The sequence below is a fragment of the Limulus polyphemus genome, unplaced genomic scaffold (genome assembly GCF_000517525.1).
Source record: "Limulus polyphemus unplaced genomic scaffold, Limulus_polyphemus-2.1.2 Scaffold1899, whole genome shotgun sequence".
In the NCBI taxonomy this organism is placed as follows: domain Eukaryota; kingdom Metazoa; phylum Arthropoda; class Merostomata; order Xiphosura; family Limulidae; genus Limulus; species Limulus polyphemus.
This window is the reverse complement of record NW_013667509.1, coordinates 40607-67525: the sequence shown is the minus strand read 5'-3', so window position 1 is coordinate 67525 and position 26919 is coordinate 40607. Positions and strand designations below refer to the sequence as shown.

The 26919-nt window shown below is 33.9% G+C and overlaps 1 protein-coding gene across 4 annotated transcripts in view; it reads right to left on the bottom strand.

The window, feature by feature from the left end:
* LOC106465299 (von Willebrand factor A domain-containing protein 8-like) overlaps positions 1-26919 on the bottom strand; it is a 116896-nt gene that overhangs the window by 50205 nt on the left and 39772 nt on the right. For all 4 annotated transcript variants that reach the window (XM_022393168.1, XM_013925504.2, XM_022393167.1 and 1 more), the window contains 8 exons: positions 26573-26721; positions 26018-26093; positions 24464-24605; positions 13282-13398; positions 12550-12755; positions 10761-10912; positions 10499-10589; positions 706-850 (listed from right to left, as the gene is read on the bottom strand). In XM_022393168.1, coding sequence (XP_022248876.1) covers positions 706-850; positions 10499-10589; positions 10761-10912; positions 12550-12755; positions 13282-13398; positions 24464-24605; positions 26018-26093; positions 26573-26721 — 1078 coding nt within the window. The remainder of the gene's footprint in view (positions 1-705; positions 851-10498; positions 10590-10760; positions 10913-12549; positions 12756-13281; positions 13399-24463; positions 24606-26017; positions 26094-26572; positions 26722-26919) is intronic.

Here is a 26919-nt window from a genome sequence, read left to right as displayed (position 1 = left end):
AGTGCCTTTGTTCTAAGAATTCTCAACTATATATGTTCATCAAATATAGGTGAATCAGCAAAAAAGTAACACATTCATGTCACTACCACTAGCAATAAACTGAGTCATTCTCAGGAGAGCAACTACTTTAATACTTTCACTGCTGCCTGTTGTTTTGTAAAAAATTTTTTTTTTTCCCGTGAGTACAGAATTTGTTTAATAACATAACAATATTGTTTATTTGATTGCAACTAACTGAACTGTTTCCTTTAGCAGGTCTAATCTAAAGCTATTATACCATCACTTTAATTATGCACATCATTTTAAACATTATTTCCACCATATTTCTTTCTTGTAATATTTTATAATCTTACATGAGATATGGATAACTTCTACATTAGAAAGAAAACAGATATTCAAAAATAAGTCTTACATACAATACTGGTATCTACTACATTATGTACAAAACAAATCTTCAAGGATAAGTCTTACATACACCAATAGTAAGTGCCACATCAGATAACAACAACAAAAATTTGAAGGTTAAATCTTTATATATATTACTAGTAATACTCATAGTACTGTAGTTATGTCTTACCTATACAACTGGTAACTTTGATATCGTGTACAGGAATTAATTCTTCAACATTTCAAATCTTATGTACAATACTCTTAACTAACACATCAGATTTTAAAAAAAGCCTTTAATTTTAAAATAAGCCTTACCTACACCATTAGTCACTACCACATCAGTTATGATGGACATATCTTCGAGAGGAAGTTTCCATGACATCAACTGCTCTGTGAATACTGTTCCTCTGGGATCATGTTTTTCTACCATAAAATTTTTTCTCGTACATTTTGCTAAATTCTGGAAAGACAAATGTTTAGGTAGTAAACTTCATAATCTTTCATTATTTTCACAAAAGAATATTTTCCACATGTAAAACATTTGTCATCAAATACCCAAACATTAATTTTTAATATACTTATTAGTTGTTTAAGTTCACTGTACACATATTCAGACCTGCCTAAACCTCACTAATCTTCTTTTATAAAAAGTAACCAGTTTTCTTTTGATCTTCACACTGCAGTTCTTACAATGTTACCTTGTGTCCTGAAGATATACTTTTATATTTTAATTTTTTTACAATTGTCTGATAATTTCATATTTTATTACTTTAAGAAGAATTTAATATTAATTTTATAAAGAACATTCATCACTGTATAATCCAGAATAATTTTGAATTTATATTCTCAACAAAATACAACAGTTAATACAATTTTTTAGCCTTTTTTACCAAAATAAACTTCAGTTTATTTTGCATTGATTAATTTCTATATTTTCCTCTAATCTCTTCCAGGCTGGAGAGGTGTCGCTGATATCAGCTGACTTCTTCCTTCTCACAATGGAAATACTTAATCAAATATCATGAAACTTAAAACAAGCTTTCTAAATGGTATTTACATTTTGGTTTAAAAATTAATATGATTTGATTTTTTAATATTTCAGACATATTTGTAGGTTTTTCAAAAAATGTTTGTGATACACACTGTTAAAAAAAACATTAGCAAAATTTCACTTCATTTTAGAATTTCAATTTTTTTTATTATTATTGACTAGAAATTACCATTTTATATAACATTTCAAACTTGTTTGATATTCATACATTTTTATATATCTTTAATTTTTTTGCCAATTCTAGTAGTCACCACACCTGACTATAAATCATAAAAAACACAACAAAAACTGACAAAGTTTATTCCACGTCCTCAGGTCCACAGCTATCTTTGTTAGGCCAGGCACCATGATTTTTAGCAAGAATATTCTTGATCAAGATCAATTTATATAATATATATATATATATATATATATAGTTTGTTTTTAATAAATAATAAGTTATTTATTTGCATGTGTTGTGTGAATATAATAAACTTTATCAATACTCAATCAAAATTTTCAGCATTCACTAAACCTGAATAAGCTTATCTGATGTCTTGTCACAGAAGAACATTCCTGTAGCTTTCAAACAGATATCATTTAATACAAAAACATTTTTAGAAACAAAAAGAATGTCACTGTGGTTTGTTTCTAAGTGTTGTTAACTTCCCATTAGAATCTTTTGTTCACCTCTATAAGAGATATGGATAGCCAGTATGTAGACAAAGCATAAAGTACTATTAAAACCACTTTATTTACTCTACATTGATGTAAATAGATTAGAATTATTTCTATCCAACTGTTTTTAGCCATTGACTCTAGCTATTTTGAAAGCTGAACTTTATTAAACAATATGTTGTGACATTGTAAGGGTTAGCTTATTTGTTTTTATTGCAAAGCTACAAAATGAGCAGTCTGCACTTTGTCCACTGCAGGGAATCAAATCCCAAATTTTAGAATTGTAAGTCATTGAACTTATTGTTTACCCATCTTGGGATGACAACATAAAGGGCTGTAGTAATAAAACCACTGACATGTTTATATTTTTAAGGAATGATAGTTTCTTTGCAACTATAAACCTATTCTTTGGTATGGGTAGACAATTTATAAAAAAGATTGATAAATGCATTGTTTACAAGCACGACTCTTCATAACAATGCAGAAATTAAAGATAGAACACTTCTTCTTTGTGCTTTGTGAATTACACTAAATAAATGTTATATAATAATAATAAAAATATAAATTCAAAAATGTTTCAGTAAGAAATTGTTGAAATAGAGTTAGAATTATTATTCTTAGTTAAACTTGAAATTTGCTATACAGGTATGCACTTGCACTCAACACTTGAAAGGTACATGCATTTTTTGATAGAACTTATTTATTTATTTTTCAAATTAAGAAGACATAAAATTTCATAAGAATTTTAAGTTTTAAAGTTTTGATGTAAAACCACTATTAAAGTGAAAATGGAAAAAAATAATTAAAATCTCAATGCTTTATACAGATATAAGATAACTATCAAAATGCTTTGTTTAATTATTTTGGAATTACATTAACATAATCTAAGGTGAAGATTTTTATGCCCTTTTTTTTTTAAGTCTGTTTGTTTTACTGATTTCAGACATGAAAAAGCTACTTTTTGGTTTATACAAGTAGTTTTGTTTTTAATTTTGGTCATTTATTTTGGACAAATCAGTACATTATCAAATTAGGTATTTATGTGTATCATACAACTTAAAATGACAAAAAAATCATGATTTCTGAACACTGTATGTTTATATCATGAGCTATTGGCAAGAGTAGCTTACCACATTGAATGATGGTAAATTGTATTTTAAGATGGTACTCTACCTTTAAGTTTTGATTTTTTTCCTTTTTTTGAACTAACTTAATTAAGGTTTTCAATTTTTTTTATTAAAGTTACAATTTTCCTATACTAAAAATGTATTTCTGATAGGTACTTACCTGTTCTCAAATAAATAGCTATTCTTGTTCAGTGCTGCCCTCTATATGCAAAACTTTTTTCTCATGCCACAAGCATTGAAGCTCCCACCCATCTTAGAATCGACTGATTCAAATGCATCTCGCATACAAATCGTCATGCGACAACTCTCCACATATAAGAGTGCAACACTCTCTCTTGATGCATGTGTTACTTTGAGTTTTGGGAACCGACATCCATGTGGGGGTAGGATGAGGATCATATTGTTGGTAAGTCAACTACAATCCAAAACCCAGCCACTGGGAACTGACATCCATGTGGGGGTAGGAAAAGGATCATACCATCTTCACCTCAAGTTCAAAAGACCAGAGGGAATCTCTTACACCCCCCCCCCAACCCATGATTGCAATGTGAAAAAGATGTCTGTGTAATGTAAACCATCTCACTCAAATTTAAAATGACAGGAACCACCCCAAGCACAGTAATATGTTTGGAATAATAAGAACATCAAGGACAAGTGTAAGGAGAAGAACCATAGTAATCTGCAAGTACCTACATTGTGATCCACAATACGGATGGAGTAACAAGAGTAAACATTAGTGAGGGAATGGAGAAATATAATACATGTGTGAGGACTTATGGTGATTGGTTCAGCTCTAAATCCAAAACTTAGCCACTGGGAACTGACATCCACATGGGGGTAGGATGAGGAATCCCAATCAAAGTGGTGAAATGCAATTTTGACAGCTCACTCCATTGTTACATAGTGGAGGATATCTCGTCATCTAGATAAACCAACAGAACACCACTGTCCTATTCTCAACTGAATGGTTTTATAATTATTTATGTATCTATACATATATTATTTGTAATTCATTAATACATTCAGGAGCATGCCTCTATGGTCCATCACCCCAGCAGCTTGGAACTGGAAAGTGGTAAGGACTCTCAAACTCCACTAGAAGAAAAGGAGGAAGGAGAGAGAGAAAGCATGGTGGAGAGTCCGGAGGAATGACAACACCTGAGACAGTGCAATGAGTGACCATGAAACCCTATTTTGAAAAGCAAACCATACCGATTTATTCAATACAAAGCATGGCAGGGATGGGCAGCTATCCCCTTCTGCTTTACCCATGTAGCCCATTGGTGAGTATTCTGGAATGGGCAAACTAATGAAGCAAACATGTCATGAGGATAAGCCTACAAGCAATCTTGTGGAACACCCCATCTCAGCAGTGTGTTTTTTTTTTAGCCATGTAAATTGTAATATGCAAGTTGGCATGGTCTTACAATGCAGACTTGACTAGTTTAAATATACCTGGACAGGCACCACTCACCACAGAGCAGGATCCAGAAAGAAAAAGAGGAACCTGCCCCTGAAAAATAAGAGGTATACACACTAAAAGATAACTTACCCAGTCACAGCCATATGAAAAAGTGAAGGATGGCAACAGGTGGAGGACAGTACCCCAATAATTAAGAAACAGCTAACCAAAGCAGAGAATGGGAGATAAAAGTATGAGATGTAACCCCAGTGCTCGACAGATGGAGTACCTCAAATGGATGACAGGGTAGACATACAGGGAAAAGGGAAGTGCATGATCGGAGTGAAGACACCAGGAAGTGATGACGGGAAGAAGGAGACAAGGAATAGAAGGCCAATTGAACCACAATCCTAACTTAATGGGTAAGGGAGGAAGGGAAAAAACAAAAAACAAAGACGTGGAGTAACGGAAAAAAACGTTGAAAATGGATTCAACAAAAAGAAGCCTTGAAAACAATGAAGCAACCATGTACTGGACAAAGGTCATCTGTATCCCACCAAGAAGAAATGTGGAAGATGGTAAGAAACGAAAGAGTTGAAAGAAATATACCACATGAGCCACTAAAATGTAGATTCATAAAATCAACCCAGAACATAAAAAACAAATCGGGCCAAAATAGCCGAGAAACCAAAGCAATGCTGGCAAGGAAAGATCAATCACAAAGACCTGAACTGGAGTGATATGAATGAAAAAAAATTTGGGGAAAAAACTGATGGAATGATAAAAAAGAAACTATAATTATGGGGATTGAGAGGTCAATCTTTGGGAGAAAGTGAATTAGCAAAGAGGATAAAGCACCTGGAACATGACCCTCCAAGAGACGTATGTGAAATGTGTGGGTTTACCACAAAGGGAACAAGAATGGCTGTCCCCTTGGGTTAGTCAAATCTGGACAAGAGGAAGAGAGTGAACTAAAGCACCTTGGACTGGCAAAAATATCTGGGTGTGAAAGGGATAAGACCTTCCACTGTAGACCATTGTTCTGAAGACTTCTACTGATCGAATCACATACATACATCCCCATCTTTGGAGATGAGCATCAGGGAAGAGGAACAATCCAGAAGAGGGGGATGAAGTGGTAAACCTGACGTCATGGGGGATATGTTCAACTAACAATGCATATAGACGAAGAGAGGAGAATGAAAATTAAGTGTAAATCCCAAAGTAAAGGCTCAGATAACAGAAAACTCCTTCAAATGCATTTGAGAAGGAAAATGGATGGCCCTGATGGAGGGGGTGTTTAATAATACACACCCTAAAAAGACTAGAATGCGAGGTATGTAACAGGAAAACTTATCCAACTGAAAAATCCAAGCTGACTGTGGAAGGAATAGATGAGTATGTTTAGAATAACCCTGTTTGGAAGGAGCTAACCAAAGCTAGACATCCAATGAATGGTGTAGGTAACATCCCCCAAAAGGTGAAAGTTGGGTAAACGCAGACCACCCCATAAAAGACATATGGAACCAAAACAAGTCCAAAGGTCAAGGCACAAAACTGGTACCCAATCACTTGGTGAAAATACCAAAGATAAAAACATGTACCATGGGTATTCTCAGTCACGCAGAAACAGCCTACTCAAATGTGATCAAAGACTACATATTAACCCAATCACTGTGGGTATCCTTTACTGCACATGACACAAGGTTTTAGTGTCTTACATTACAAATGTTATTAAACTACTTTTTGTTTATGTTATACCAATTAGAATAGCATAAAATCTTAGCTAATAATCCATATCTTAATAGTATACAAGTTTTAAGTTCTTAATTCCACAAGGGAATATTTAAAAAAATCCTGAATTTCCACTAGTGTGACCCACGTGACACATTTTGTCTTAGCATGTTATCATCCCTATTTTATCCATCAAACAAATCATAATTTTTGTAGCCTTCAATTTTGTTTTGTTACAGAGCTATCAAATAGAAAATCAGACTCCTCCTACCGCACCCACCCGTCACATCCTCTCTTCACAATTTGTTGATAGTTCTCTCTTACATTTCATTATACATTATCTATAACCAACAGAAAGTCAAGGTATTCATCTATCAAATGACATATTGTATAACGTTGTGTTCTGAACAGATAATCGACAATTTCACTCAGAGTAGCAGCATCATTCCTGTGGGAAAGTTCATGACTAGCTTGGATGAATTTGTAACAGCTCTTGTTGCATAGTTAGAAAGCCAGGAAAATTTTGAGAGGTAAGTGAATTTGTCTACTTTTTGCATGTTATTAGTCTAGATTCTTTGGTGCATTATTCAATTAAATATAAATTATTATGTGCATTACTATCTATAATATAAAAAATTAGGGTTATCTCTCTTCGAAACCCGACAGCAAGAGAGAAGAAGATTAGGTAAGTACTTTATTTCTTGTTTTTCATATTTATTCTTTATTTACTATTGTAAAAGTAAATAAAATTTAAAAATACTGATCTTTCTCAGTTATTTAAGACAAGATTAGGCAAAATAAGTAATAATAATAATACAATTAAAATGGTTCATGGGGCACGCATGCAAGCAGCTTGTGGGTAATGTAATTCGATAGCATAATGTGAGCTGCACATTGCCTGAGTGATTTACAACTTATAATGCCATGGATAGTAGTTAGACATGGTTCAAAGGGCTATAAAACAATAAAATTTAATTATAAATAGATGAATAATGTTACAAACTTTGAGCTACTTAGGATAAACAAATGTAGTTTCATGTTACAATTTGAAGTCATTCTAGAAAGAGAAAAAGGTTAATTTAGTTTTATTTCGATTTTTTCTATGGTTATGAGGTTGGTCTAATTGACCAATCATGTTCTGAGATAGGGTAGAGAAAATAACAGATAAACTATAAAGTTTTACAGAAAAAAAGTTTGAAATGCATTTAGGGAGTTTTAGGGATTACACAAAGGAAATTTGAGGTTTTTGAGATGATGAAAGTATTTTTAATTTTAACATGAAAATTACTTTGCATACAGACTATACAAAACAAATACTCAATGTATTCATGGACAAATTTTTGTTTTATTTTATTAAAAATACTTCAATAAGAAATATTACTTCTTCTATGTGAAAGACTTGTAATATTAACTGAAAGACTGCCAAATTTCGTGAAGATATACTCACTATATTGAGAGTTATAAGTATTAAATCTATAAAGACTTTAAACGAGTACAAAAACATCATGTGGTCAGTCAAATTGACTGATCCCATATTAAAAATGTTAAAATGATTGAGGTGGGACCGACCAATCCAGAATCCCAATCAGCATCAAGCATACAAGATGAATGAAAAAACCTATAGGTAAGACAGGTAAAGGATGGGAAGGTGCTCAACATGTAAAGTTAATAAAGATAATAATACCTCAGAATGAAACAAAAGAGCAACTAAAAAAATATTGCATCTCAGATACAGACCAGTGGAGATAAAGAACTGACCGTAAGTCCGTATCAGCAGTTGATGGTAAACAAACAGTAGTGTCCCACCCTAGTAGATCCCAAAATCAAAGAAGCCATGTGTGGAGGGAAAGAACTGAAGATGGCAAACACCCTAAGACGGAGGGAAGAAGGAGGAGGTATCCCACGAAAATCCCTAAATATAAGTGGAACACCAAAGAAAGGAGGTGGAAGGTAAACATTAGCTGTAGGAGAGTCAATAGGGTAAAATGAAGCTAAATAAACTAGGTTGGGGATAAAATGGACAGGATTAACAGAGATGCAAATGACATAAAATCAGGAAGAAAATGATAAGGTGGATGAAAACTGATAAAATCCAGGTCATCTAAAAATGGGTTCAGCCATTATAGGAAGAAGGAAGAGTGGACCCTGACCCCCTAGGGGCCTTCACAAACGAAATGATTGGTAAGAAATATAAATTATAAATTAAAGCCTGTATAGGGTGAGGCTTGCAAGTACCTACTCTTAAAAGAGAAAGAAAAGGATCATCATGAAACAATGTCATGAGAAAGGGAATATACTGTGAAACGTGTCTAAAAAAAATGAGATAGGCATAGCAGATTCTGCAATATAGGCCTGGAAGGCAATCCATGATAAGGTGGATGAAAACTGATAAAATCCAGGTCATCTGAAAATGGGTTCAGCCATTATAGGAAGAAGGAAGAGTCAACCCTGACCTCCAGGGGCCCTCACAAACGAAATTATTGGTAAGAAGTATAAGTTATAAATTAAATGAAACTAATGGTAAAAAAGTATAAACTAGAAAAAAAAAGATGAAAATTAAATAGTCGATATAGTGGAAATGTTAAGAAATTCTATAGTAAAACAAACATATGTATGTGATTTTATGTGTTGAAGAAAAGATATTTAACCTAATTATTGATTAACCCATAAAGAGAACCACAAGTAAACCAAAAATAACAAACACTTGTTAAACCTAATCAAACAGTACAGAACAAAGAATATCACTAAGTACTAAAATAAAAATCTTTACCTAACATTAAGTACGTACAATATTGGGAGAAGTTTCTGTTGACCCCAGCTCAAGGGTTCCACACAAACCAAGTGAATAGGAAGAAGGATAAAAAATAAATAATAACAAAAATGAAATAGATGGGAGTGTATAAAAATAAGAAAGTGTGAAGTAACAATAATATATGTATGAGACGTGATGTATGGAAGAAAAACAATAGTTAAACTAATGATTGTATATCAGTAAGATGAATAACAGGTAATCCTAAAATAAGAAAGACCATGGTAAGCCTAAGCCAATGGTATAGGAGAAAAGAAACAACTGAGACTAATTGCTAACCTGAAGTTCACTATGAGTATCGACCAATCTAATGAAACTTATGTTATGGAACCCAAATAACTAAAGATAATAATATTAACAATAAAATTATTCAAAAACCATAACAGTATAACATCTCTCCAAAGTCAGTAGACTGTATTTCAAAATGTGTGGGCCCCCCAAACTCGAGGTTAGGCCCAATGAAAGTAGATTCAGTGGACAATCAATCTCCCAACAAAGTAAAGCCAATAAATTCCCCATGGAGTACTGCCACCTGAAGCCTGTGTAAATGTGCTGACAGAACATACAACCTCCGAAGTGGTAACATTGAATTCATAAATTCAAGATGAATAACCAAGAACCACTGTGCTGGCAGAAATAAATAAAAAGTTGTTGTAATGAAGTTATAAGTTCCGTAACTGGGTAGAAATATAAAATAATTCCACAAGTCACAAATATCATTATTTTATAATAAATAGTAAACATGTTGAGAAGAATTTATACAAAAATATGGATAAAAAAATAAAACACAAGAGAGCACAAACTAACGTTACAACATGAGTACTGCCAAAGGATAAGTGATAGTTTGATAGAACTGAATAGATGGAGTCAAATGCGTCAAGAAAATGTATCGCACTCTTACTCTTGGTGGGAGCTTCAAGGCTTGTGGCATGCCAAAAAAATTTTGACATGTAGAGGGCAGCACTGAACGGGAATAACTATTTATGTGAGAGAAGGTAATGTACTATACCGGAATTGAATCTTTTACTTATTAAATATATCAATGATGAATATTTTTACAAGGAATAATTTATAAATAATGTATAAGAAAATGTGAAAATTTGTTCAAATGATTAAACCTAACATTTTGGCTTTATGTTTAGTGTAACCTTGAAAAAATATTTCAGTTAAATTAAACAACAAAGTATTCAATCAGAAACTAAAATTTACATCACTTATATGTCTTTTATGAATGAGAAAGATAATGCTATGTCAAATACTCATTTGAAGAACATTATATATCTATTTAGCTCAAAATTGAATACACATAAATAAACAAAGTTACTTACATTTATGTTTAAAGGTCTTTTCTGAACATATGGATTTTTCAGAAACGAAGGAATCCACTTGTAACTGTATACTGGTTGAGGAAGTTGCATTCTTTAAAAAAAAGCAACCTGTTAAATTCTGCTGAAATTTCCTCTGCAGTATATAATGTTGCTACTAACTAAATCATGAGAATGTTTAACATACGTTACCTATTAACTCTAAATAAACAAGTATAATTATTACTTCCCTATTAAAAACATTTTTAAAATTACAGTAACCTACTTTCTGCCTAAATTAACATCCAGAATTCTAGCTCCTACAGGTATCCCATGTTTGTGAAGGACTGAAAAGAGCAGCTTCTTAGTCTCAGTTGCATAACTGTCAAAATCAAAGACGTTCCTAATCACTTGAGCCACACCATCTTCTGGATAGGACTATTACAAAAGTGAAAAGAAATTGATAATAATAAAAAAATAATAATAACAAGAGAAAATTGGGAAATGTTAAAAGTACTTTAAACAAATATATAAGCCTATAAAATATGCAAAATTTATTATAAACTTTATTACTATTGTTGTTTTTTTTGTTTGTTTTTTAAAGGTAGTTAATAGTTCACTGACTTTTCAGAGAAAAAACAATTTTCTTCTTTGATTGAAATTATGGTCCTGTTTCTCATTATATACAAACCTGACAATACAGCATCCACTTTAAGGTGACTGAGGCTAAACATATACCACACTGAAGAAATCAGAGTAAAGCTAATATCTGTTTAGAATTCAATGAACTTAGCTGCAAATGAAAAATAATTTAGTTACCACATAAAGATTTTTTGTTTGTTCATTATAAAGCACAAAGCTACACAAATAAGCTATATGTGTTGTGCTCACAGCAATATAAGCCCTCAGACTTGCCATTAAGCTACTTGGGGCCAACACTAAAAAGAACTGAAAGCAAAGCTAGTATCTGTTTAGAATTCAATGAACTTAATTGTAAATAAAAAATTTAGTTTAATTCCCACATTGAGTTGTTGATTTTGTGATTCTGTAGATATAGAAACAACTGCTAATAGATATTACATGAAAATGAAAAACTGGAAATTATGAATGTGTTTTGGCACTAAAGCAGACCGTACTTTATCCCTGTAGCAAGATACAAAAGATTAATGGCTATGCCGAATACAAAGATACAAGTTAACAGTTATATTTTCTTTTAATACTACAGTGACCAACCAAGGCTACTAAAGCAATAGCATATGGGTGTGATCTGTACTACATACTCTTTGTCTATCACAACGTAAGATATTTAGTTTATAACATATAGTGAATAACAAGAAAAGCAGTTGAGCATCAAACAGTCTATGATGAAGCTTACCTTGAATATTGAAAATGGTATATACTGATTTACGTGAAAATAGGTGTCATAGTGACTTTGAGTCAACCGCAACATCAATGACCCAAATAAGTAGTGCAAAGGTGTGTGTATTATGGTGAGACACTGAGCAGTAAATATTTTATGTTGTGTATCATCTGAGAAAAAGTTAGATAACTATGACAAGACTTCAATTCAAATACCTTCAAATACCCAGTTCTATTGTTAAGAGTAAAATCAAACCAGTGGAGGTATTGCATTTTCTTAATGTATCCTTAATGACCTTATGTGATGTCTGAAAAGTGAACTGGAATTTCAGGACTATATCTTTCTTATCCAGAGCCTAATTTCATAAAAACAACTGTTTGTAAACATGAAAGAAAGAAGTAACAGTCACTGTGGAAAGTTAACAAGCTTAAGCTGTGTCACATTTCCAGCCTAAATACTTTCATGAAACTTTAATAAATAGTTTATATTCAATTAAAAATTACAGTAGATGGAATTCAGAGTCAACTAGAAAGCAACATGAGGTACTGCCATTTCAAGCTTTTTCCAGTAATATTTTGTGTCAAAACTACATCACCTGTTATGTTTGGATGGTTGAAAAAAGAAAGAGAGAGAGAGAATAATATAATTCTACTTCTGCTTTTATAATCTAGCTAATATCAAAAGGTAGTATTTGAAAGCATAAACTAGTACATACTTCTATGTGTTTGACAATGTTGACAATTTCTCTGGTAGAATATGGATAATTCAGGAGGTTTTGGTCAGCAAGTTGTCTAAGTTCTCCAAAAGCAGCAACTAATTTTTCAAGAATATTTTGTGGTACATTTGGTCCATACTGACGTAGCATAGTCATTTCTGATTGTACTGTTGGATTATCTATGGCATGACAGCTAAATATATCACCTGAAAAAGCACATCCATGAGTAAGATTTGAAAGCGATCATTAGTAATACAGTAAAAACAACATCAAGCCATCTACAGATATTATCAATAACTTCAAATAAAAGAAAGCTCCAAACATAGGTCAGGACTAACAATTAACTTAACAATTAGTGTAGCATATAATAAACAATAACATACTACACAGTTTAAAAACTTCATAGACTGAGAATTTTCAACTGTTTTTGTCTCAATATTTTTGAATAAAAACATCTCTACCATTAATTTCCAAATAAAGTACAATGTGAAAGCAATGAATACCACAAGTACTGCAAAAAAAGAAATAAATTAAAAACCATATTTAAACAAAGACATGGCCAAGAAAATATAAAAATGTAACATAAAAAAACTGATATTTTAATATTAAAGAGAGCTTATATTAGAATTATCTAATTCATTCCTACAATTATGGAATGAATACTTTTGATTTATGAAATCCTTCTAAGAAATATATTGGTCTAATTTAAAAGCCTGTGAAAAAGAACTGTACCTAAAGCTCCAAAAAAATCATTTCCCAAAAAAGGGAAACCAGGTCTGTTAGCTAATACAATCATTCGAAATTCTGGATGCATTTGAATCACAGCACTGTCATTGAGGTTTTCAGTGTCTGAAAAATAAAAGGTTCTAATTACATGGTAATTTTTTTGGCAAAATACAGGTTTGAAATACATCTTAAAATAGGAAACTGATAACATTAAAAATATTCAGGCTTTTCCTTCCTATTACAGCAGTTGTTCTCAAACATTTTTGTTTATGGACAACCTGATTTTTTATTTTATGTAATCTTTCAATGGACCAATGGAAGGAAATAAAGGGACTACAGACTGAGAACCACTATATTAGAGTGAGTAAAATCACCAATTATGGGACTGAGTATTTGACAGAAGTTTAACTGACTAAAGGTTTTAGCAAAAGTTAATTGTAACATGTAAAATAAATTTTGATTACTGTTGTCAGATATAATAATACTCTAAAACAGCCCAACAGAAATGAAACTTCTAAGAATTTGGCAATATTTTCTGTAATATTTACAGAAATGGATCTACACTTTATGGCTCACATTTACAATAAACAATTACACATACAATTAATATTTCAATGGACAGTGACATAGATAGAAAATACAACACTTACAAAACATTACCATAAAATGTACCTCCACTTCATGAGAGGTGATCACATTACCAGCATTAATAGACCCACTAACAATTTCAAACTATCACTGAAGGATACAAGATAAAATGGAAAGTATCTTTTGCTGTTATTTTTTTCATAAATGAGATTCACAAATTGAGGATGTGTTAGATCCAAGTGCCAGACATCTTCCTATTCAGAGCACAACACATTAAATAGAAATATACAGGGTGAGACAAAAGTTACTATACAGTTGATACCAAAGATATTATTATGAAGACAATTGAAACCAATTTAATTATTGTATATACTTGTTAAAGATTTTTCTTTTTCTAAGGGGAAGTAAAATGGACTCAAAACACCAGAGGTACAATTTAATTATTGTTTGATTATTTCATATTATTACTATGGTAGTGCTGTAACCATGCTGAGGAAATTAAACAAAGAGGAAAGAATTTTTGTATTAAAAATTACTGGAAGTCTGTGTGAGGATAGGGGTTTTGAAGAATTCTGTTTGTAGTACAAAGCCTCATGTTGTTGACAAAATAAAAGTCTACATAAAATATTCCTTCACAAATATCAATGCTGATCAGGAATTGTGTTGTGTAAACATTTGGGTAGAAGTGTTTGTGACAGATTTCAACAGTGTGCACAGTTTGAACAGCTACATTAAGTGCTGTTTAAAGAACAGTACTCTAAAACATGATTATTATTTTATTTTTGTAGAAATCAATGGTCAGTATGATGTTAGGAATTAAATTATGTTTTAAATGAAATGACTGTACCATCAATTTTTCCCTGTTTTGTATACACAGTATTTAAAATGAGGATATGAATATTCATCTATATTCACTTCTACAATAAACAGCTGTAACAACAAAATCCATGTTATAATTTTCCTATATTCAAAATGTATTTCTAAAAAGTACTTACCTCCTCTCACAAGATTACCTATTCTTATTCAGTGCTGCCCTCTAAGTGGAAAGTGGTAAGGAGTTCCATACTCCACTCAAAGAAAGGAGGGTAAGGATGCGGTGGAGAGTCTGGATGAACATCATCACTGAAGAGAGTGCAATGGGTGACCACGAAACCTTATTTTGAAAAGCAGACCATACAGAGTTGTTCACTTGAGGCATGGCAGGGATGGGCAGCAATCCCCTTCTGCTTTACCCATGCAGTCCATGGGTGGTACGGTCCAGGATGAGCATTTTTATGATGCAGAATACTGTGAGGTTATTCACCATCAAGAGATCTTGTGAACACCCCATCTCAACAGTAAGTTTGTGAAGCCATGGAAAATAAAGCGCAAGTCAACATGGCTTTACAATGTGGATTTAGAGTTAAAGAATACCTGGTCAGGCACCACTCACTACAGAGCAGGATCCATGTTATAAAAAGAGGTTAAGGCTACTGAAAGAAAGTATAAATAAAACTTACCAGTTAAAGTTGCACCAAAGTCTGGAGAATGGCCACAGGTGGTAAACGAAACCCTGATGAAGAAGAAAGAGCAACATGATAAAGATAGTGGGAGATGAACATACTGGAAGTGGTCCACATGCCAGATTATAGAATCTCCTCTATGAGATGACGAAGATGAAAAGTGAGAGAAAAAGTGAGATATTGGATCTGATGGGAGGAAACCTGGAACAAGGTACAGGAGGAAGAGTAGGCCAAACAAATCAAATGGCAGACCCAATTAATAAAAGAAGAAGGTGAAAAATCACTAAGGGAGGAGGATTGCTATGGGATAAAAAGTTGATTACATGTACCCTGAAAGGGAGCAGTACGTGCCACATAATAACTAAGGGTCCTGACCATACACAGAAGCCTATCCTGATCAGGTCTAGGGTAAAGATGGGATATAGAAGGAAGGGAAATAGGAGTAAAGGATGAACAACCCTCCCTAGCTACTGAGGTCTTAGGGAGAAAGGAACAATCAGGATAAAGGAGATAGGTAAGGTGATAAAGGGTACATAAAACATCAATGGCATACAAATCCGACCTTCGACGTCCACAGGCTAAAAGGAGGAGGAAATATGTTTTAAGGGACAGATGAAAAAAGGAACATGAGGAATGTGGTTCAAACAAAGGTAAAGTAAGGGTATGAATGACCACAGTTAATGTCCCAATTTGGAAGGACTGGACATCTGGGAAGTCAACTTATCTGGAAGGAATGCATGAGTATTGTACGAACAAGGAAAATAAAAATCTTACGGTGTCAGGAAAAACAGAAGGTATGGGATAGGGTCACCCAATATCTGGAAAGCAAGGAGACCAAAGACCCATGGTCAAAGAGCTAGGTGAGAAATTCCACCACACGAGCCACAGAAGGCTTGTCAGCAGGAAATCCCCTGTTAGTAGACCAACAGCAGAATACTTTCCTCTTGCATTGGTATACTTCCATGGAAAATGGTCATATGGAATGAGCTAACAAAGACGTGACTCGATGTGTGAAACTGGATCGCCTTACCAAGGACCAGACAAAAGCCAGGCGTGAAGACGCAGGAAGTGGAGATTGGGACGCAGAATATGGGATCGAGGTTGACGAAGAAGGAAGGGAGAAAGTGGAAGAAGGACAGGTAGTGATAGGAGCAGATGTTGTAGCCTTAGAAACCAAGAAGTAATCAGATGGGAGGTTACACATGAAGATATTCGTGTGACCAATCCTGGCTGAATGCATCATCTATCAAAGCCTGTGGATGCGGTACAGGTGACCAAAAAGGGGCAGCTTAGTATTGAGGCCTGTGGCAAATGCATCCAATTGGGGGAAAGCCCCACTGATGGCAAAGATCCCTAAAAACAAGTGGATCTAATGTCCACTCCATTGGATATATTAGGTTGGATCACGACAAATGATCAGTGATAAGATTGAAAGCACCCGGCACATGATATGCAATAAGGCAAATGTGATGTGCATGGGCCCAGTATAATAGATCCAACGTCCGAAAACATAGATCTCTGAACCGGATGTCCTCTTGGTGGTTGCTATGGGCCACCATGTTGGAGTTGTCCGAATCCAAATGAACCATCATCAGACAATGATGGGCAAGAAGAAGAAGGAAATGACGTAACATCCAAAGTACTGCTAGAAGTTCGAGAATATTGATATGCAAGATGACTTCATCTGCAGACCAATGGCCTTAAGCTAGCTGGTGATTGATCCATGTCTCCCATCCCGTCCATGAAAAAAATGTAGATCTGGATGCATGGGAGGAAGCAGCATGCCCACCGACATATGTGCTTTGTCCAGCCATCAATGCAGATCATCTTGCAGGGAAGTAGGAAGGGAAATGGGGGTGGAAAGAGGATCCTGAGCAAAGTTTCATCATCTCATACGTACACGACCAAGAAGGACCAGTGCAGTCGCGAGCAAAACATCTCCAAAAGCGATAGAACCTAGCAAGCAGTAAATGACTGAGCCGAGAAGGCATGGTGAACCAAAAATTCCATAGAACAAAGACGTGAAGGAGAAGGCAGAGCATGACTGATATTCATGTCAAAAAAGTTCCCAAATGGACTAGATATTGAATGGGTTGAAAAAATGACTTCTCCAATTTGACCAACCAGCCCACCCAAGCTGTCACAGAAAGAAGTTGTGGAGTATGAGTGGCCAACTCCTGCTCAGAATGAGCCAGTCATCCATGTAATAATAAAATTGCATCCCCAGAGTATGGAGATGACGTGCAAATGCTCGGACTATGAGACAAATCACACAGGGAGCCAAGGCAAGTCTGAAGAAGATTGTCTGAAATTGGTAAACCACCCCATGATGGACAAACCAAAGGTAAAGTCGAGACTGATGCCTTATCGAGATGTGGAGGTAAGCATTGGAGACATCCATCTTCGTCATCCACAACCCTGGGGAAAACACCCATCTCATGGTGAATGAAACAAATGAGAATTTTTAGGAATTCGTGCAATTGCTTCATGGTAATTTCCAAGTTTAAGACATTTTTCTTTAGAGAGCAAAAAGCAAAATATAAGAAAGTAAAATGTAATACATGTGTATACAAAAATAGCATAAGAAATGATGCTGTTGTTGAGAAACTAGGTTGATAAATAAATGAAGTACAAGTAGCCTAAATCATCAGCTAGAGATTTTTAAGAGTTCAAGTTAAAAATATGCTAGGTCAAGAAAGCTAGAAAGTAGTGGTATTAAAATCATAAGTTACAAAAGAGTTATAAAAAATAAAGCTATTGCTTAGCAACAAAGTAGATGCTCTAGCACCAGTGATTTACAGTGATTAATTACTGATGCCAACTCATTAGTACTGCAAAGGCAACCAAAAAGTTGATGTTAACATGCAAAAGCAGTACTTTGATGATATATTCCTTACATGATGCTAGTGTACTAGAACAAGTAAGAAGGCCACTGACTAATTCACCATAACAGTAACCAATCACTTGGGAGTTCTGGTTGTAGTTTTGGAACAGTTCGATGTATTATAAGAATTAACCAATAAGGTGTGAGAACTACTTGCGGGTAGTGCTTCATATTATTTGGGAATTCGTAGGAACACGAGGGTAAAATTGTTTAAAAACTCATGTTTGAGGCAGAAAATAAGTCTCCTCACGAATTCTTACTAAGTGCTCATGAACACCAGCAGTTGCTCTTAGATGATGTTGAAAGTATTCAAGCTGCAAAAGTACACCTCGCCAACTATGTTGTAAGTAAACTTTTTTCTGCCTTTCAAGCTTCAATCAATGTAGTTATAGTAAGAAAGATTTATAATGTGTTAACTGATTATTAGTAGAAAGTTTACACAAGATAAATTGACAATTTTTGCTCATAAGTGAATTGTTAAACTAAAGAAGTTATCTAAATGCTTATGTTTAGTGTTGTGATCGTGTATTAAAAAATGAAGATAATTAAAGACTATTATATTAATAACTCAGACTCAGTTTCTTTATTCTAACTGTAAATTACCTTGAGTTAGCAACTTGTGAGCTTCACTTGCCACTGCAATCCTCACTAAATAAATTTGGTATAATTGGCAGTATAATTGAAACTCCAACAATTATCCATAAGGACACTGCCCGTTACATGAGAAAAGACTCCATGGTGAACTTGGGGAGTATGATGAAGCAGTTGAACCAAGATAAATCGATGACCAGATGCAAATCCATGGATTTCTTGGGGACAATGAAAAGACGGGAATAAAACCTCCTAGAAGGATGGTGTACCGGTTCGATCACCCACTGCAAAAGTAACTCTCAAACTGCCTCTGACAGACGTTGGTAGTCATGGGATCTCAAGGAGGGGGGAAGGAAATGGGGCAAGGAGAAAGAGTAGGTGGGGAAAGAAACTGGATTATGAATCTCTCTGATAGAACCCATATTACCCATTGATCATCAAAGAAGGGATACAAGCAAGGAAGAAACTCTAATAGTCGAGCTCCCACCGGACTTGAACCCACAGGGTAGCTACTGCTACTGTTGGCGATGAGAAGTACCCCGATGAGAAGGAACGGGTAAAGGTTGGGAGAATGAAGGACTGGAATAGATGGCATTTGAGGTTCTGGCTGAGACAAGTGGGTAAGAAAAGTTATAAGGGTTGATTGCTGGCAGACTGATGTCACCTGAGGTTCGATAGCTTCTGGGACTGTATCAAAGATTTAATGTCTCAGAAAAGGTGCAAGATGTAAATCCCTAAGATAGGTTTACAGTAGATTGACATGAGACAAAACTTTGTCCTGACCTATAAGGTCCCAACAACAGAGAAACTACTTATGTAACGACAGAGTCGTCAAAGAAATGTTGAGGAGAGAAGTGTAAGGGTATCTGCGGAAAACTCCTCAGGAATTCTGTGGAGAGCCTCTGATAGGAGATGTATAGAAGAAAATACCGTAAGAGAGTGGTTAGGGTAAGACATAAGTGAGAATATTGGGCATGGGTAAGATTAACATTAGATTTGGGAGCCACCCTCTAAATAGGTAATAATGAACCTAACAACTGCTGATCTAAAAACAGATAGTCTGTATGATGGTTAGAAAAGGCGAACTGATCAGAAGTCCTTGGGGGCATAGCTTGCTGATACCTTCATTTAATTGTGAGACAAATTGATCCACATGTAACCGAATATCAGGGGAAGGAGGAAAAACCAAAAATAGTTGGGAAGCTTGTTCATGCAACAAGGAAGAATGAGAGGAGCAAGAGATATGGGAAAGTGACAAAACATCACAAACCTGAGACACGAAATTCATAAAGACCAATTTAGGCCTAGGTGATTCTTCAGGCTGTAAATGGGAAGGAACAGCATACTCAGGTGGAGGAAAAAAAGGATCAAAGTCATCATCATTCTGAACAAGATCAGCTGATTCAGGATGAGCCTGAGTTATGTCGGGGGACAAAGGTTGACCCATGTAGTGCTCAATCTCCCAATGTATAAAAGCAGAAAGATCTACTGTCGGGTTGCCCACACCTGAGGCCTGGTTGTTGGTATGACCCCCAAAGTGGTAACGTGAACTTCGGAATTCAAAACACAAGAAAAGGTTCACAAAATTCGAGAGCAGAAATATAGCGACAAGAAAGAACTGGTATAAAATAAAATAAAGACAGAAGGAACCACTTCGTGTGAAAAAGATTTTTGTTTGTTTGTCACAATGGAAGCACTAGGCATACAAAAGAGTATGTCTTAAATCAAATGCTGCCAAATTGGAAGTGAAGGTTTGGTAGAGGAGTGTAGATGGAGTCACATGCATCACGTGAGCATATCATGCTACAATTGGTTAAGAGATGGTGCATGATGACTTACATGAGGGCAGGGCACATGGGTGGCCAATAAGAGGGGACCAGCTGTTTGGGGTTCAGCTGACCCCTCTGACTCCAAGCCCTCAGTCTTTCTCTCATTGGAAATGGTGTTAATTTAGTTAGGTAAAAGGGTTTCAAGAACTGCGTTGAGTTTTCCAGACTGCTTTAGTGTAGTTGGGGCATTAAAGTCTCCAACTAAAATGGGTGTGGGCTGTCTAAGTAGTTTTATAAAGTTAATGTCAATCGGTTTGCTGGGAGAATACATGGCTAGAATAGAAATGGTTTGGCTGTTGTTAATTCGGATGTTACAATAAATGCTTTCATTGATGGCTGAATAAATGTTTGATTCAATCTCAATATAGTGAGTTATGCTTTGTTTAAAAATGCCGCTGGTTTCCTTAGTTTTAGGTCATGTAAGTGATTTAAAGCCAGGAATATTAATGTTAGTTTCTTCTTTTGCTAAAGCTTCTGATATTATGACAACTCAAGGTACTAGTTTTATTTTGTTGTCAGGTTAATTAGCTTGGGTGAAAAAAAAACAAAATCTTGTCACATATGACAACATTAACCAGGAAATATCTGTTCAAATGGCACGCCTAAAGAGGTAGATCATGATTTGCCAAAGCAAATATACAGGGTGCAGGCAGGCTTCTTCCTTTCTCAGCTGTGTATTCTGATATCCTATTGGCTGGCTTCTCCCAAGTACCAAGAATAAAACCCAATAAACAATAAAATTTTATTTCATGATGTTATTGATGACATATGAGTGTGAATATCTTTTTATCATGTATAATTAACATTAGGAAACAGTTATATATACAGCCTAAGTCAGACTAAGTGGTATCATGGACAGGCCTTAAAGATTTAGTTTATTTTTCAATCAAATGTTGCTACATTTACTTCTCTGTTCTGCCTCATCAAGAACACTATCATGGTACTATTCCTGGGTAGCCTAATAAACCAGCATGCACACATGCAGTGAAAATATATTTGTTTTTTTAGTGCAAAAGATTTGTAGCTTACATAATTATAGCCTATTCTCCATTTTCATTGAAATATAATTTGTAATTATTATAAATACAAATGTTTCATTCATACTAATGCACAATAAATTATTTTCCAAAGTCGAAAATCATTTGTATGTGTATGGGGTGGGATGCACAAGACTAAAAGTTGGTCTACTGGTAGGATAGCTAGTACCAGTGCACCGACTCTGTATAGTCAGAAAATAATATAATATGATATAAAAAAATAATATGAAGAAAATCTATTTACAAATTGATTTAAGATTTTAAGTAGTTACTTAATGCAAGAAATAGGTATTTGAGTAAATAGCCTTATTTGTGCCATTTCTTATTTTTAATGATGTTTTGATATATATCATCAACTTATCTATTTATGTATTATTGACACGTGCTGAGACTTACCGTTTACTGTACGTTGAGTTATGTTATTTGTTAAAACATATGTGCACGATGCACATCCTAGTGTAGGTATGAAATTCCTTCTTTTGAGAGGATAATACATTACGTATATATAGAGATAATTCATTAATTGGAGTCAGTGTACCAGTCAAATATAGCCAGTACTGTCAAAATTTATCTTTTATTGGTATTACTATCATTGCCATTTTCTTTATCTATCTTTCCATTATCATAATTAGTATATTGCATTGTGATTGTTATTAATAATTTACTATAGAAAATTACTGTCATCATAATTACTGGAATTTCATCAGAGTACCTGTTACTGGTGTATGTAACCTGCAAAGAGTACATTTGTAGACACTTGATTCTAAATTTAAACTTCTGATTTTCAGAAATAGGAAGCCTTATGGATGCTTCAGAATGAAATAAACAACTAACTCAAAAAAGGCATCAAGCTTTCATGGCAAATTTTTACAGTATTAGCAATTTCTACAAAGCACATAATTATCAAAATCCATTAATAAATAAAAAAATTATGTTTGAAATAAGTTAAATAACACTCCCCTTATTTATTCCAACAGATGGCTGATCATAGAAAAACAAAACAATTATCTGGAGCAGCCTACAGAAAGCAAAAATTACAAATAGAAGAAAGAGTAAAAAGTGTTTCTGGATCAATAGAAAAATTTATAAAACGTAAAGATTCCGTAAAGATGTCTTGCAGTTATACAACACAAGGTACACAAGAAGAAACTAAGCCAACTAATGAGACTGTAGAAATTGACATCTTTAGTGGAATTGATAATGAAAACATCAACAGAATCACAGATGAAGAAATGCTGAATACTGCAGACACTCCTGAATACCAGGAGGAAAATAACAGTTTGCCTCACAGAGAATATATTTTAAGTGATGACCCTGGTAGGTGGCCAGTTATATTATCTGATAATCAGGTGCAGTTAGTGTTACAGAATGGACCTGAATGCAAAACAGGTGTAAAGTACCCTGCTGAAGAAAATGAAAGAACATTTTTGGATGTATATTATACCTGCATTTTACCAAATGGTGAATATTGTGAGAGAAAGTGGCTATTGTATTCTGTTTCATGTAATAGTGTTTTTTGCTTTTGCTGTAAATTATTTAGTAAACAAGAAAATCAAATAATTAAAGGGGGAATTTTCTGATTGGCAACATGCTTATCAACATTTCTCGCAACATGAAAAAAGTTTACACCACATAAACAATTACAAAAAATGGTCAATTCTTAATTTTGCTTTAGAAAACAAATCTACTACAGATAAACAACAAAAAAAGACATTGGTAGGCTGTAATAGAGCAGATGATGTACATTATAACATTTCTTTCCAGACAAAATCTAGCTTTTCGAGGTTCCTATGATAAGTTGTTTGAACCTGATAATGGACATTTTTTAAAAGCTACAGAAATGATAGCTAAGTTTGACTAAGTGATGGCTGAGCATATCAGGCGCATACAGAATAAAAAAGAATAATTAGTGGGTGCCTGCATATTTATGGCATCAGATTCAAAAGGAAATTAATTAATTCAAATTAGATATGTCTAGAAGAGCAAAATAGTTTTCTATGATCCTTGACTGTACACCAGATGCAAATCACAGAGCAAATCACCATAATCATTCGGTTTGTGGAAATGAACATGAACATTTCCTTGGATTTTATCCTGTCACAGATTCCACTGGGGAGGGATTAACCTTGTTTGTTCTGAAAAAGTTGGAAGATTTAAAGCTAAATAGTCATGGCAAAGAATTTTAGATATCAATCCATGAGTCTTTTTTTTGTACAGTGTGCTTCCCACAGCCTAAACCTCATAATTAATGATGCAATAAAGGTTACACTTGAAGCTATAGAATTGTTTAATATTGTGCAAGAATTACATGCATTTTTTTTCATCTTCAACTCCAAGATGGGGCATCTTAAAAAAACATATTACAAAGCTAACATTAAAACCAGTTTCAGAAAACAGATGGGAGAGAAGGATTGATGCCATCAAGCCTTTAAGACTTTAAATAGGAAAAATATATGATAGTCTGACAGAATTAGTGAATGGAACAAATAAAAATATGACCACTCATTACCAGACTCAATGTATGGCCACAAAAATTAAAAACTTTTAAGTTTTTATGCTCTGTTGTAACGTGGTCAGCAAAATGCTGCAGACACCAAAGCTAAATACCAGAACATGTATTGATCTATTAACTCTCTCAACATGGGCTCAGTCAATTTGACCAACCACGTGACCTCTTTGTACTCATTTAAAGTCTTTGTAGATTTAATACTTCTAACTTTCAATATAGTGTGTATATCTTCACAAAATTTGACTCACCACCTGGATGAACTATTCTACGTCCATCAGAGAGTAACATTTCTCCAGATTCAACCAAAGCCTTTAGTATACAGGTGACATGAGTTGGAGCCTTGTCTGCTTCATCCACAACCAGAATATGGCCTTGTTGAACAGCTCGAACCTGAAAGTACCAATTTAAATTTTACTGTGTTATTGATGTTCAAGATATCATTTGTAATTTCAGTGTAAGAATGATATTCAGGATAAAACTTCAGGTAAACTAGAGTGACACAATATAAAAAATGTGATAATCTCCACACATGAATAAAACATAATACTGTTGATGTATTTTCACTAAAGATCACTTGAAATAAGCAAAAAGTGACAAAAATATATAACCAAATTTTTATTAAACATTCCACAAATGCTTCTTAAAAGGGCTAGTCAATAATAATTCAGAAAAGTAGGTTTATATTGTTTTTCTTAATATAAATGGTTTATGGGTTGTTTTGTTTCACTATATCTTAAGAACTGAGAAGCTTAGTTTCTGGGCACTAGATTTATTCAGTAAGTAAAATTATTTTTGAAGGTTAGTTTTAGCTTATATCTCAATTTTGCTCATAAAAGCACAAAATTAAAAAACTGAATAATTACAAAATAGTATTTTAATACAGAAGACATCATTGTTTATATGAAATATTCCAATGTTATTAATGGTTTACCAAATGTACATATATAACACACTAGAGAACTATTAAACTGCATGTACCAGCATTGAACTGTTATGTAACAGCTAGCCAAGTAGTGTACACATACACAAGTCACATAAATACTGCAAATATTCCTCAAATCACAGTTAACCCTCATTTAGTCACGCAAGGTCATAATGACCCCCTGCAAGTTCTTTAATTAATTATTATGTGATAGATGGCACTTTACTTAACCTCATGCACAGTAGCTTCCTTAGTTGTGTGTCTGTCAATGCTGTGGTCTTCATCAGTGTTCTGCAGTTGTAGTTTTTTTTGCAAAGTTTTAGAATGGGGTCATATTTACCCCATGTGACTAACTGGGTTATAATTTTTAGCAAGGTCAGTTTGTTTTCCTGTGATTTTAATTTACTTGATTTTATGTGTTTTTCCTAGTTTATGGCTAAAAGATGTCTTTTTATTCTATATCTCTTCTTTTCTGTCATTTCTCTGTTTAATTATTTGTTTTAGATGATATCTAATTACTTCTTGTACATCTTCATATTGCCACTTTGGTTTTTATTTTATACAGATGGCTATAAAAGAACTTACCACTACTAAAATACATTTTGATATTGTACGCCATAATTTAAGGCTTTCATTATTCTACTTTGCTTATAAACAATGATTTGGACTAAAAAAACAAGTTATAATAGTTTGAGCTTCGTAATAATTTAAGTACCACACTGGGGTCATAATGATCCCAGGAGACCACATATGTTCCATTTTACAACACAACTAATTAAGAGTTAATGTCTATATTTGGGCGTGTAACATATACCAAATAATTATCAATTAAGTTATTTTAAAGTATTTAAAACAATAACAGCTTTTCTACAGCACTCACTAGGGGAGAATCTTGGTAAACAATACGTCCATCTTTAACTGACGGCTGCAAGGTCAAAGTTTGAACTGATGTGTCTCTGAAATTTGAGAGAAAAGACAAATATAACAGCAATAGCAACTGTACAGTCAGCTTTATCTAGCTTGAATGACATCAAACCTCTCATCTGCTACCTTGTTTCACAACATTATAGTTTTAAATACTTTATCCTACAGGTAAACCTTCATTGTACAAGCAGCCCCCCCCCCCCCCATCAGAAAAATTTAAGTGATGACATTTAAAAACTTCATGTAAGTCTACAGTATACTTCTCCAAGGCTAACAACAATTTTCATTTTGAAAATAAAGGTACTAAGCCTGGCATTTATAAAGGTCTACGTGTACAGTATTATGCAAAACTATGCTGTCATGTCAATACATTATTTAAATATGAAATTGTGAATTTTTCATTGTTTTCATTACCAATTTAAATCCAAAACATTATTTTCAGTTCAACAAATGGAAGAAGCAATTAATAACAACAAAGACAATTCTAACAATAATACATCACTATACAAACCTGTGAAGCTGTAGGTATTCACGAGGTCTGTTCAACAATTGGAGGAAACGATCAACAATCTTATTCTTTCCAACACCTTGATTACCAACAAGAAGCAAGTGTTCTCCTAAAGTAAAGTCTTGTAACATGGCTTCCAATATAGAAATGTGCTATAAAATAACGATAATACTGTTAATCTTAGAACTATTAAAATATAAGTTAAAAGATGATAACATGCTGGTAAATATATTAAAAGGATTAAAGAATACTGTTTAGACAAATGTTCTTTTAAAAGTCATAATGATGGAATATTAAACATATATAAAAGCTGAGACTATACAAAAGCATGTTTGAGACACGATTCTTAT